The following is a 13,901-nucleotide window of genomic DNA, read 5'->3' as shown; positions in this document are numbered from 1 at the left end:
AGACCCCTTCCTCCGCCATTCGGCTGTGGTGTCCCCTCCCTCTCCTGGCTCTGTCAGGAGCTGTGTCCCTTCCCAAGGGACGGGGCCCGCGCGCTGCCAACGGACGGGAACGGGAACACGAACGGAAACGGGACAAACTTTCCCCGTTTGGGAAAAGGGGAGGAGGGAAAAGGACGCGAGCACCTGCCCCTCGTTTGTGAGGGGAAAGGGGTGGGGGGGGGAGAGGCGGGAAGCGGAAGGCCGCGCGCACGCGCGCACCGCACGTCTCCGCAGGTGCGGAGGGGCTGAGGTGAGAAGCGGGCGGGTGGTGGGGGGGCAGCGCACGGGGCGGTCCCGCGCGGCGTTCGGCCCCCGCCCGCCCCTTCGCTCCGTCCCGCCGCTCCTCCCCCCCCCCCCCGCCGTTTCCCCTCCCGTTCAAACCCTCCTCCTCCCGTTCGCTCCGTTCCGCGGCGCTCCGCGCGTGCTGGCGGCGCAGCGCCCCGCGGCCGGGCTCAAACGGCGGCCGCCCCGTCGGCGCCGCGGCGCGCCCGCGGAGGGGCGGCGCTGGGGGCGGCGGCTCGGCGGCGGCAACTTTTGGGAGCCGGCGGAGGCTGCGCGGGGGATGGCGGCGGTGGCGGCGCTGAGGCGGAGGCGCTGAGGACAGCGGCGGCGGCGCGATGCCGGCGGCGGCCGGGGGGCTGCTGTGGTGGAGCTGCTGTGTGCTGGTGGTGGCGGCGGCCGGAGCCCCGCGGGCCGCCGCGGCGGCGCAGGCAGGTGGGTGAGCGGCCCGGTCCGCGGTGAGGGGTGGGGAATGGGGCTGCGGAGCCCAGCCATCCCCACAACTTTTCCTCCAGCCCGGCGGGGGGCTGCGGGTCCCCGTGCCCGGCGCGGGGGTGCGGGAGTTTGTTCGGGTCCCGCGGAGAGGCGGCGGCCAGAGGGCGACAAGCTCTTGCGGGAATCGCCGTGCGGCCGCGGACCTCTCGCCGCTGCCCGGCGCCCGCGGGTCTCGGTTCTCGTAGTTATTATCGCTACGAATGAGTGGGGCCGGGAAGCTCCCGTGCGGCAGCGGCTCCCTCCCCGCCGGGGTCCCCCCGTCAGGTGCCGCTGCCGCACGACGGGGCTGCGTCCTCCGTGGTTTCGCGCTGCACCGGGCAGAGGAGGAAGCTTGCTCTCCCCCCGTCAGACGTAGACGTTGTGTCTACAAGGTGTGTCCAAACAGTGCAACATAAACGCGGGTCTGAGGGTGTTTGCGTACGGGGGCAGGGAAGGAGCCGGCGGCTTGGAAATTAAAGCCGGAAAAGGCGCATTTTCCTCTATCCCGGTGGTTTAACTTTCTGGAGGGAAACTTGCGGCTCTGACTCGGGTATTTTACATTCTTATATGGCATCGGAGCAGAGTTCGCCGCCGCCGTAGTATGGGCTGTGCTGGTGTAGTCTCCCGGGGAGGGCACCGGGATCGCCTCGCGCCGCATCGCGCTTTTCGGGAGCGTTTTGCTGTGAATAAAACATTAAAAGGGAATCTCTTCAATCCTTGTAACTTTTCTTCCCCATTTTCCCCTCCCCGGTGATGCAAAATTCATGATGCTTGGGCGGCACTGGTGCAACAGCTCCTCATTCTCACAATTCGATTTGTATTTTGGGGCTTTATGTAACTGAGATGATAACGTTTGATGAGCAGCACAAGAAGAGTGTCCCGGCTTTGCTCTCCAGGTTAAGCTTTGCGAGGCGGTTTTTGATCTTGGTGAGCAGTTTACTTTTTCTGCGTGTGATTGTTTTGTGTTCCTTGAAATCGGGAGGGGTAAAACGCTGTGCGGCTGCCGCTTCTTGGTCTCATACGTTCTTTTCGTACAGTTGGAATCGGTAAATCCCAGTTGGAGGAGCCTTGTTTTGCAAGCTCTGCTTTGCTGGACCTTTTTGCTTGCCTCCCTGTTAACATGCAGCCTGTCTCTTCCTCTGACTTGATGCTTTTCTGTCTAAGACTTTCCCCGTAGCCTGCCCCTTGAGTAGGGGCAGCAGCCATCCCCACCGGGCTGCTTCTGTGCTCTCTAACCCTCCTTCCCCATTGCTCGGACATGGCTTTTGGAGTGGACAGTCACAAAGATGCTCCCTTGCTGGATTTATACCCCAGTGAAAGGCATCGGTCCAGAGTTGCTCTCCTTCCTTCCTGCTGCCTCTGGGGAATCCTCCTGGATCTGCGTTGCAGAAAAGCCTCAGTGCCCTGCATGGTGCAAAAACCCAAACCCATTTATAAAACTAACAGGCATGGAGTGATGTTTTCTGTTTGGAAGGGTTTGGGCGTAGCTCTGGGTAATGGTAGCTGTTAATGATTGACTCTTGGCGCTTGCTGAAATAGTGAAGCAGGCTGGGTATAGGGGAGCCTTGATTTGCAAGTATTTGGGTCCCTCCAGAATTCGGGCTCCCCTGGCTTTCAGGGGTATCGGGATGGGCTCTGGTGCTGAAAACAAAGGCAGCAGCATCAAGGGAGATGGTGATGCCCTTGCTCATGCTCTTGGCCAAACTTTTGATTTCATTATCCATTGGTTAAGATGTAAATATGTGAATCCATTGGGGGTTTTCGATTTCTTCTGTCTCCATGCTTGGGCATATAATGTTTGCAGTACACAGCTCAGCCAGGGTCACGTGTGCCAAACAGCTTGGGCTGTTACCTGGAAGCTGGCAAGTCTTTGTTCTGCTTGGGAATAGCTGATAAATTAACTCCTTTTTCTGATATATAGGGCTGGCGAGTTGTTAAATAATTAGAGCCAAATTAACTTAGTGCTGTTTGAAGTATTCAGACTGCTCTGAGAAATTAATTGTACTTCAGATATTTTCACAGCTTTTTACATTCATTTTTTCTCTTTCAGTGAAGAGTGTGTTCAGGCAGATGTAGGGGCAAGCTTTAATTTCATGCCACTGCTCTTCTCTGGGCCATGTCAGATGGGACATGCCACATACCTTTGGAGAGATGCAGCTCCTCTCTTTTGCAGCAGCCCTCCTTGGCATTTCTCCCGTTTATTCCGCCACGATGTCTATTTGATGGTTAAAATTAGGCTGAGCTCCGAGTGCCTTTGCAAAGGCACGATAAATATTGACTGGGAGTTTCAGCCTGGAACTGCTGTCGAATGACTCAGACCCTGCAAAGAGGATGTCCTGTCCCAGCTCCTCTTACCGAAGGGGAGTGGGTGCTGTCATGGACCCTGCATCCCTCCTGGGAGTCCTGCTCCTCTCCATGCTTCAGAGTTGTGGTGTGGGGATGTCTCTGCATCGGAAACAGGGCAGGCTGCCGCTGTCCCCATGTGTCCCCAGCGCTGCTGCAGGGCAGAAGAGATGGGATCTGGCTCTGCTGTTGAGGCATTCCCAGGGAGCAGCTTTGGCACTAGGTTGTACTAGGCAGCCTGTGTGTGTGCACCTGCCTGCTGATACCGGCACTGCAAAATGTCCCAGTGACTGAGCTGTGACTCTTCTCTTCTTTTAAAGAGGTGGTAACTGATGTGTATGCGTATGGATTCTGGCACGAAGAGCTGTGCTTGTGATTAACATGAAAACACTAATAATAAGACCTGAAATACATGCCTATGAGTAAACCGAATGAGACTTGGCATTAGCAGCTCACAAAAGAAAAAGCCCTCTGAAGCTGCACAGGAGCACAGTTGTATGGGTAGCAGGAAAAGCCGTGCCCACTCCCTTAGGAGCATGGCAGCAGAGGGCCCAGCACCCTGTGGGGTGCACTTGAGCTGGTCTGCAAGCGCTGCTTTGCACTCCTGACCTTAGTTTGTAATACTGAGTTGATCTGAAATGTGCCTTCAGTTCTCTAGCAGAGAATTAGCCACAGCCCTTAATGTAGCTAAATGTTTTTTCCTAGTTTTCAGGGATGTTAATTTTTTATTAATATTTTTATTTTAATTTTTAAACCAAAATAAATTTAAGAAAGCTGCAGCAAGTTCACTCACACTGTGTCTAAAGCACAGCCCATCATCAGCGGCATGCTTCTGTTCAGCGGCTTGATGGAAAAACATCTTTATGCAAGTCACTGCCAGAGCTGGTGAGCTGCTCGGGTGCGTTGTGTGCCTTTGCTATGGGACACGGTGGGGTGTGCGGGGCGGCTTGCCCGCAGCCTTGCTGTGTGAGCATCTCTAGGTGGCAGCAGCCCCCAGGAGCTCCCAGACAGCAGGACTCTCAGCCGGGAGCTGGAGATGTGGTTTCCCAGGCTGTGGTCCTGCTGCTCAGTCTCCCTCTCCCAGGCCACAGGAATGCCTGGAGTGGAGGGAGGGGATGCAGGAAATTGGTCGTCCTTGGGGTCCTGTTCCCACCTCCTATGCCCTCGCTTGCAGGATTGGGGAGGTGTGATAACAGACTGGGAGAGTAACTCAAACACTATAAAGTGCTTCGAATGAGTGTCCAAAAGAGCTCAGGTGGCTTTGAAGGAGGAGTTAAGGATGATTTGGTCATATTTGGAGGTGCTTAAAACTGGGAGCAAGTTTCTGGGTTTATACTGTAGAGGACTTGTTAAGTCAGTAAGTCAGGACCAAGCTGATGACTGGGTGCTGAAGGTGAGCAAGTTCCATCTAAGAATGAAGTGCATGCTCTTAGTGTAGTAACTGTTGTAGCAAGCTAGGAGAGAAAGAAGAAGATAACGCTGTTATTCATCACCATTAACTCAGATCAGATGGTCCTTCTAAAATACATATACTTGCTCAGAAGGACTGTGTAGCCCATAGGTTTTTATTTTTCCTTTTCTCCTTTGTTTTAATGTTCATTCTGGTTCTTTTCTCCAAGTGCTTTAGCATCACAGCGAGCCCTCTCCCAGTTTCTCTAGGGCAGTAAGTGTAGCTGGTACAGGGCAATGTGATGATTGATTCCCTGGAAGCTTCTGAACTAGCTTTGTGTCCTGCCTGTGCTGATGGGGGTTTTAACACTATGCAAACAGACATTTAGGCTCTTAAGACTACTGGTAAGCAATGGCAGCTCTGTAGGAACAGCTAAGCCAGGTCTGCCCCCACTGACTCTGTATGTTCTCAGTGTGCTGAGGCTGTTTTGCTGGAAAAAGGAGTCGGGGCTTGTTCCCAGGATTTACTTTTCATTTTGGCATGACCTAAGGCAGGAGGTGACTGCGTCTGGGTTTCCCATGTGTACACATGTGTGCTGACATGTCCTTGGTGTGTGCAGTGGGTCTTGTTTTCACTGACTTAGAGGTTTTCCTTTGGCAAACAAGCACAAGCTGTTGGTGGATTTTATGTGTCCCCACGTAGCTGAAGCTGAGTTATCCCATGGGAGCACTGGTGTCTGCCAGAAAGATCTATCATTTCAGCAACTTTACTTAATGTTTGTTTAGCGGTTTCTTGCTCTGGATAGACACTTTAAGCTGTGCTCAGTGGCAACTTCCTTGTGATGAGCCGTGTGTTCACGTGGTACATGGTCTCATTTCTGCACTGTCCACTACATCTGCTGGGCATATGGGCAGATGCCAAGCCTCATGAAGCCTTTGAACAGATGCTGCTATATATATATATGTATCTCCTTTTTTTATTTCCTCCATAGCCTGCCAGGGAAACTCATCCTTCTTCCCACTTTGCATAAAGGGGGCTGCAAAGTCCAGGATGTGCTTGTGCATCGGGATACTTGAGGGTCTGACACTGCCAAGACTTTTGGACAGCAAAGCCTGTAATTCAAACTGCAAGAGACCATACTAGTCACACTGTAAGCTTGTACTGTAAAAATACTGAGAGTATAAATAGATACGAGGAATTCATATTGTAAGAGTATTGAGAAGTATTTCTGTTTTCCTGCTTTTTGTTTCCAAGCCTGTAAAAATCTAGCTCCTGACAAAGGAGGAGGCGGAAAAACAAATGGGAAAGTAAGCCCCAAGCACTTAGGGAATGCAGTTTTTTGAGCTGTAAGAAATGATCAGTCATTGTATACTGTTAAGTCCTTTTTAGAGATTCCTAAGATATATTCATTTAGTGTTTGGCTCCTCTTTCTCCTGATGCCTGTGTAGATAGGCATACGCTAACTGAATGAGCACTTGATCTTTCTTAATCTTTCCTTAATAAATTGGTGTTGTAGCATGGGCTCTTGCCATATGGTGACATGACTCTTTATCTTGTTGCAAGCTGGTGTTGGGCTTATAGAAACCTTCCAAAAGTACCTGTCTGGATGGCACTGGTCTCCAGGACCAGCCTATAGCTGATGCCAGGGAGGGGTGAAACGGTTCAAGCCATGCCAGGGTGATGCTGAAGCATTGACCGCTGAATGGGGAGAACATCTTGTCCCCCTGCTAGTATGTGGGGTGGCATCATAAACCTTAATGCCTCTGCTTTTTTGGAGTGTGCCGCAAACCACTGCAACAGAGCTCAGCCCTGTGCTGCGGTACTCCTAGTGTGGCTGGGGAGGATGCTGAGCTGTGGCACATGCTGCTGATAGGGTTTAAATTCATGTGGGGAAGCTACTGTGGAGCTGCAGGACATTATCTGACCCTCTGCCTGCAGCTGCTCCACTAAATTGCCTCATAAATGTCTATTAGGAGTTGTGATACCTGACCTCTCTCTGTTTTTCAGCCCTCCCCTGAGTTTTGTGGCATTGTGATTCATGGAAGGAAACGGCTCAAGTCGGAGGTTGAAGGAAAAAGCTTGCACACTGTAAAAATAACCCCAAACAAAACAAAAACCCCAAAACCCATTCCCCCCCTTCTGAACAAAGCTGCAAAATCAGTTCTTGAGTAAGTTGGAAAGCCCAGATCTCTATGAAATGCCATCACACCCTGGCTGCAAGAGGTCACACTGCTCTTCCATCTGGGGCAGGTGATGATATGCCGGGTAAAGCTCTGAAACCTGTCTCTGTCTGTCCTATGGACTTCTGGCCTGGCATGGCTTGGCTCCTGCTGTTCCCCCTGGTCCACTACCAAGGGTGCTTCCCAAGAAAGCATCTCTTGCCTGTGCTTGTGCTTAAATAACCTCTATGTGCAGAGCTGAATGTATCAGGGAGGGATTTGCGGTGCCGTTTTGCTCACTTGAACCCGAATTTGCTGCTAAGGACCTTCTTCCATGGATGTAGCTGCAGCACTGGCAGGATGGAGCTGCTTTGGTGCAAGGACAGGGAGAAAAATCATCACGCTTAACTTGATACATATCCTAATGTCCAATTTCCATTAATTGAAATTACATTGAAATATTGAACATCTTAAGCATAAAAGTTTATGTGCCATGGTTAGTATGCTAATGGAATATTTTAGTAATCTTTTAAGGCTAGCATCGCAGCCAGATGCAGCGATAAGCATTTGTTCTTAGGAGATATTTTGCTTTATCCCCTTTTCTAAGAGTGTCCACGTCCTGGTGACTGCTCATCGTCTGCACTGTGGCTGCCATCCAGCTATCATTTCAGGATAGGTCCTTTTTTATCCGAGCCACTCTGTAGAGTTGAATTGTGGATATTTTTGCTCATTATCTTTGGCAGTAAAAATGTATATCTCTAAATTTAAATTGCTGTTGCTGAGGATATGTGACAGTATTTAGAAGTCGCTATTATGTTATTGTCTCTTTGAAAGGATAAAAAAGGGCTCATTTATTTCCAGAGAGATTTCTGTAGCGCGTAAAAATACCAGTGAAGTAGCAAACGTTTTCCAGTTGTTGTTGACTTCAAATTTAGCAACCATTGTCTCTGTTGATATATTTGAAGCTCTAAAAATGTGCTTGTCATTAAGTAGGAAGCTGAAGTGATTGGTAGGCAGATAATATTCTTTAGTAGCTATTAATAATGCTCAGAGGACATACGCAATGGAGTGTATGGAAAAAGCCATGGAATTGTGGAGGAAGGAAGCAAAAAATGATGTATATGGATTGCTTTATTAGAAAGCCATCTTTATTACCCTATCTGTGTGTATTGCAGCCTGAGTTAGCGCATCGTGAGTGGGAGAAACTGATAGGCAAACAGAATAGTGTGCAGCTAATACAGTTTAGCAAACTGAGATCTGATCCCTGCAGTTTCACACCCTCTGTGCGAGCTGACTCAGTCGCTCAGTGCAGCGTCTCGGCGAGCTGCCTGGGGACCCAGGAGAGCTGCAGGGGGCTTTGGTGGTGTTTAAGGTGGGAATCGTTGCCCCCAGAGCCAGCAGAGCTCAAAGGAATGAGGGAGTTGATATCCCATTAACAGGAGATGGAATTCTTCAAAGCAAATGTGATGCCATCGCAGCCTTTCTCTCTCGTCTGCTCCCTGAGCCAGAGGAGGACTTTTGCGCTGGCTGTTCCTGCAAGTTACTCCCTGTTTTCTCCATGCAAAGGATCTCTCTTTATCTCCGGGAGTTAGAATCATGTACGTTTAGGTCCTCTTGTGCAAGGTGTTTAAAACTGCTGCCAGCTCACGCAGCCGGGTGTCACCCAGGGCTCTGCTTTGTATTGGGAAGATCATATTCAAAACATATAAAATGATCAGAGTCTATAAATAGTAGTGATAACTTTTACAGCATTTACGTTGCTGCATAACACTGAAGTCAAGGGTGAGGTTTGCTTCTAGTGTTGCTTCACGTGTCGCTGTCTCTACATCATGATATAATAAACAGCTGCTGTGTTGATAATGCGGTGCCTGTGGCACAGGTCAAGGGGGGGGTGTCTTTCTGTAGTGATGCTTTGTTTTCTGTGGCTTGGTCCAGCTCCTCATAAAGGAGGCAATATCAGGGCTGTGCTGGCTGTTTCTGGTTGCCTGTGGGTTTTGGTGTCAGCTCAAACCTTTAATAAAATAGTTTTGTAAATAACCTGTTAATAGCATTTACTTGTTTTGGAGTAACTAAAGATTGGGGACAGAAGGAGGATACTTTTTTTCCTCTTGTTTTTAAGATTTACAAATAGATTCACACAGCGTTACTGGCTGCAAATTTGTGTTCATTTTATCCTAGTATCTTGGAGTTGTGAGGATCTCAGTCTTTGCATAAAGAAAGAGAAGCTGCTTTGGCTGCTCTGTGTGCAGAGAAAGGTTAAAACTCCTGTAGCTGAAGAAACGGGATAAAAAGTGCAAGAATTGCTTTTATGAGCCTTGGTTTATAACTCATTTGTAAGATTTTATGGAGGGGCTGATTGACTTCTGGCAAGTATTGCTGGTGACTTCGGGGATGGAAACACGGGTTTATTAAGACTCTTAATAGCTTTAGTCCAGTTGCTGCCATGACATGTGGTTAAGGCATTAAAATATTTGCTATGCTTGATGCTACAGCAGAGCAATTACTGAGTAGGTGTCCTTTGATACTGGAAAATGATCTTGCCAAACTTTCACTGTCAACTTGAATAATCTCAGTCTCACTGAAGGCCCGTAGAAATGAGAAAAAAGCGTTGTGAATAATAGCTTTCTCCAAGTAAGTGCCATATGAGGGTGTGTGATTTCTGTAGGTCGCGTCTATCCCAGACGGATTCTATCCATTTGGGCAGAAAAGCTTCTGTTCCAAACACTTTCTGTCCACACTGTCTATGGAAACTTTGGCATCGGGTAGCCTCTGTCAGGGTTAGATTTGTTTGTGTTGCCTTCTGGGGGCAGTGTGAGGTTTTTATGCTTTGTCCTGTTAATGATGCCAGTGTCTCCCTGGGGCACGGATGGTGTTTAGAGCAGTTTATGAAGGCAGTACTATTGCATGCTCTTGGAGGATGAGTGCTGGTGCAAGGCCAGGCAAGGAGGGTGGATGCAGTGCTACTTGGATTGTTGCCTTTTGACTTGGATAGTGCTGATGTGAACCAAAGTGCTAGGATTTTGGGGGGATCCCTGCTAACTCTTGATGAACCCACCTAAGATCACTGAAGCTCATCTTCTTTCTTAGATCAGTTGTTGACTAAATTCTCTGACAACTCGTATGGACTGGAGCATGCTTGTGTTTCTAAGAATATCTGGAGTAAAACCTCTTTATTTGGTGGCACAGGCTCAGAGACTTGTTTTACCAGCTAAAATAAGTCTCTCCTTGCGAGTCAGCAGTATGAAGTGCTGGAACAACATCACTTCTCCAATCACGCAAGCCTGACTTAGTAATACTGAAAAGGGTGTCTCTGGGCAAGTAATACAGGGCCTTAATAGCATATGACAGAAATAAACATAAGCAGCAGGTACCAAAGTATCAGGGAGTGGTGGAGAGAGAAACAAGCACTACCTCAAATCTTCTCTGTGGTCTAAGTGTAGGTATCATGGATGCAATGCAGGCTTGAGGGCATTGGAGTAGCTTTTCCCTGTGCCTCTGCAAATGTACCTATGGCTCAGGGACTGTGATATCGGGTCTTTCCACCAACATGCATCTTGAGGGAGCTGGCAGTTAGTATCTCAGTGATAGTCTTTGCTTTTAACACTGCTTCATTTCTTTCCCACTAAGTTTGAGTTCCCAACAATATGATTACTTATGGATTCGTAAGTCAGAAATGGCCTGGTAATTGCTGTATTCCTTTGCCCATTGTAGCAACAAGCATCTTAAATTTAATGCATCATCCACACAGAAAATTGATATCTGGCCAAAACTCATGGACTCTGACAGCTAATCTGAAAGAGCTTTTGGTTGACATGTAAAATAGAGGTTTGTGGTTGACATTCACAGGAAAATTGACTGTCTTTAGGATTATTCCATAGAAGAATTATACTCCTTACCATTGGCTGAAAGTACTTGAAGATGATGAAGTTTACAAGGAAACCTCTCCTTGGAGGTCAGCAAGGTGAAGACCTGGGACATTAATCAGTTAGATCGCATGCAAAAAGCTTGCATCACCTCATCATTCAGAGCCTGAGTTTTGCCTGATCTTCAGGGTTTGCCTGATGAAACTAAGCTTACAAGCTGCTGACTGGCTTGTTTAAGTGTAGGTTTCTTTTAATGTGCTTTTACTTTGATTTTCCTCCCTAGAATACAACTTAAGCAGCAAGAATGTCCCAGAACAAGTCTTCCTCTGAAGAAAAAATGACAATAAGGAGCTTGATAGTTTTTGTCTATCTGGTGTGTTTGTACGGATACTTGTGCCTACATTGATTATGTATTTTGCTGCGAGTTGCAATTCGAAGCACTAGAAGTTTCAGCAAGGAAACTTATGGCTCAGTTTGGGCACATGCAGCTTTATGGCCAGGGTTACGTGATGCTCTTTTTGGGTAAATACTCATTTAAGTGTGTTTTGTCAATATTTGGTTTTGAGTCAGTAGGTTTGGATGACTTTGCCTCAGAACTACTCGATACCTATTTATTAAACACAGCGCTTGTGTTCAACAGAAAATGTAAGACCCAGTTTCAAAATTAGGCCCAGACAATTATGCAGTCAGGTAATCGTGGGTGTCATTGCTTGCATGAATGGTCAGTTAGATGTGTAACTGACTATTTGCATGTCAAATTAACAAATTCTGCAAATTGTGCTCTGAATAATCATGGTAGAAAACACAACTTTCTAGAGATGGCTGAGTTTTGTGACACCTTCCCCTTCCTCCCATTGGTGTTTTCCTTGTGCATTTTGTTGTAGAATCCCAGACTGGTTTGGGTTGGAAGGGACCTTAAAGCTCACCCAGTTCCAACCCCCTGCCATGGGCAGGGACACCTTCCACTAGAGCAGGTTGCTCCAAGCCCCTGTGTCCAACCTGGCCTTGAACACTGCCAGGGATGGGGCAGCCACAGCTTCTCTGGGCACCCTGTGCTAGCGCTTCAGCACCCTCACAGGGAAGAACTTCTGCCTGAGAGCTCATCTCAATCCATCTTCTGTCAGTTTGAAGCCATTCCCTCTGTCACTACATGCATGTAAAAAGTCCCTTTCCAGGTTTCTTGTCTTTGCTTTAATGTTACTAACAGATCTCTGTTCCTCTGAAGGAAGTGTCTTTTCCTTCTTGAAAATAAATACATATCAGTACATTTTCAGTGGTAAAAAAAGATGAGTGTCTGTTGAGAAATGCTCCCAAAATACAGATTATGGCATGGTAGTTCATTACTGTGCAGAAGGCATCCTAGAGGCTTTGCCTGATTGATACGGGTAAGCACCAGATAAATAAAACAGGGAAAACCAAAAGCCACTTGAAGCTACATGGAGGTGTTCAGTGAGCAGGCAGCAGGTTGAACAGTGGAGTTGTGGATGTGAGTACAATTGTGATTTCAGTAACATTGCAGAAGGCTGGTAATGCAATTGGTGTAATGCATGCAAGCAAAGTGTTGGAGGAATACAGTGGGTAGCCCATGTGCCAAAGGCTTGCTGATTTAAATCCAAAGAAAAAATGTTGCAATGCTGAAGACTGAAGTGACAGATCCACCCTTGTACAAGTTGAGGGCTAAGCCAGAAGCAGCATTGGGCTCTCCTGAATGAGTCCAGTGTGTTTAGGTTTTGCTTTTGCTGTGGCCTTGTGCTCTGGATCTGTGACAATTGTTGAAAAGGCTGGGGTGGGTATGTGTGTGTTACACCAGTGTGTGTATGGGTATTAAATTTAAGACCTACTAACATGGATGCAGCCTCATTGCTCTGGAGTTTATTGCTTTGAAAATGTAATAGGCTACTTCTGTCAATGCAAAATTTGTTTAATTTGTATATATTCATACTTTTTTCCTTTATCTGATACTCTGTCAAAATATTTATTTTCCAATGAAAGAATTCAACCCCGTAGCTGAAGAATCTGTGGAATTCCTTGCATTCACGACTTTGCAGTTGATGCAAGCTCTCATTTGCCTGGATGCCCACAAAAGCAAGATTTTGGTCTCTGTGACCATTGCCACTGTATGTTAGGAAAAGGAGAATTAAGGTAGTCCCAAAAAAGCCCTTAGAATTACTGTGTGACTGGTTTGTGTGTGAGGGCTCTGTAGTCAGAATTTGGTGCTGCTTCTTTCATCCCTTTAGAGAAAGATGTGCACTTAAGCATCTCTCCAGACTGGGGTGAAGGAAAAGTGTCATCCTACTTTTTCACTGCAGAGCAGGGTGCTATGTTCCCATCCAAAGCATCATCCAACTTCACCATGCAAACCTCTAGTTTCAGGGCTCAGTGGGGCAGTTTCTCATGCATGAAAAGGTGGATATGGCAGAAGTCTTTAGGATTTGTTGTCTGGGGGCCTACAGTTTTGAAACTCTTAACAGGAGAAGCCCCAGGGCTCACCTGGGACAGTGGAGTGAGTGTAGGTAGGCATAAATTACATATATCCTAAATAAGCTTTGGATGGAGTTGCTTCAGCAGCAACTATGCCCCTGTGTGTGCCTGTGGCAGGATGGGTGCTCCTGTGCAAAGTGCTCGTTGCTTCTGCATAGGTGGGTTGAGAAGCAAAAGCAGTTTCTCACATGTGCCTCCTCATTAAAGCCTGGCCCTTTTGATCCAAACCCCCTGACTTTCCCTGAAAGCCAGCTATATTGAGTAGTTATGTTCACGTCAGGTCTGCACTCTGTGCTTTTCTGCACTGTATTGTCTAGGCATGGATGTAGCTGGTGTGGAGAGGGGTTAGTTAGCAGCCCTACGTGGTACCTCTGCTCCTGCTGCTGTGGTGCTCCCTCCTAGCAAGGGATTTCCCACAAGGAGTCACAGATGGAATGGATGCTTTCACCAGAGGGCAAAGTGGCACTTTAGTTTCCTGCTGGGTTGTCTTCCCAGAGCGATGAGCCTGGGAAGGATTAAGCAGGAGCATATTAAGGTCACTTTTTATTCCTGAGTGAGAGGTTTATGTCCTCTGTGCATATTAATTTCACAGCTTGGGACACAGTAGAAAGGAGAGCAAATAAGAGTGCAAGTGTGTTGGGTAGCCTCAGCAATTGAACTGAAGGAGCCAGCTCAGGCTAACAAGCCACCATTCCCTCCCATGCTAAAGAAGCACAACTGCTGTAAAAAGGGTGAAATGATCGAAGCCCATTGTATTTTCATTCTGTTTATGCTTGTGTAGCATTTAATTAATTTGGTTGTTGTTTGTGGGAGGTGAGGCTATGGGGAGGAAGGACAGGGTTGCGTTACATTTGCATGTAATCCAGAGCTTGC

General features: G+C 47.8%; 1 protein-coding gene across 7 annotated transcripts in view; it reads left to right on the top strand.

The window, feature by feature from the left end:
• Positions 1 to 428: 428 nt before the first annotated feature.
• The window catches only part of ERBB4 (erb-b2 receptor tyrosine kinase 4), a 605,788-nt gene continuing 592,315 nt past the window's right edge, over positions 429 to 13,901 (top strand). For 3 of the 7 annotated variants that reach the window (XM_061459573.1, XM_061459561.1, XM_061459538.1), the window contains exon 1: positions 429 to 753. In XM_061459573.1, the coding sequence (XP_061315557.1) occupies positions 657 to 753 (97 nt within the window). In that variant the 5' untranslated portion in view covers positions 429 to 656. The remainder of the gene's footprint in view (positions 754 to 13,901) is intronic. The other 4 variants (XM_061459545.1, XM_061459553.1, XM_061459567.1 and 1 more) reach the window with 2 other exon arrangements.

Source organism: Pezoporus flaviventris, unplaced genomic scaffold (assembly GCF_033815535.1).
Source record: "Pezoporus flaviventris isolate CSIRO_AGI_PZ_B2104156 unplaced genomic scaffold, CSIRO_AGI_Pfla_v1 ptg000001l, whole genome shotgun sequence".
Classification (NCBI taxonomy): Eukaryota; Metazoa; Chordata; class Aves; order Psittaciformes; family Psittacidae; genus Pezoporus; species Pezoporus flaviventris.
The sequence above is the reverse complement of the archived record's forward strand: the minus strand, read 5'-3'. Positions and strand labels throughout refer to the sequence as shown.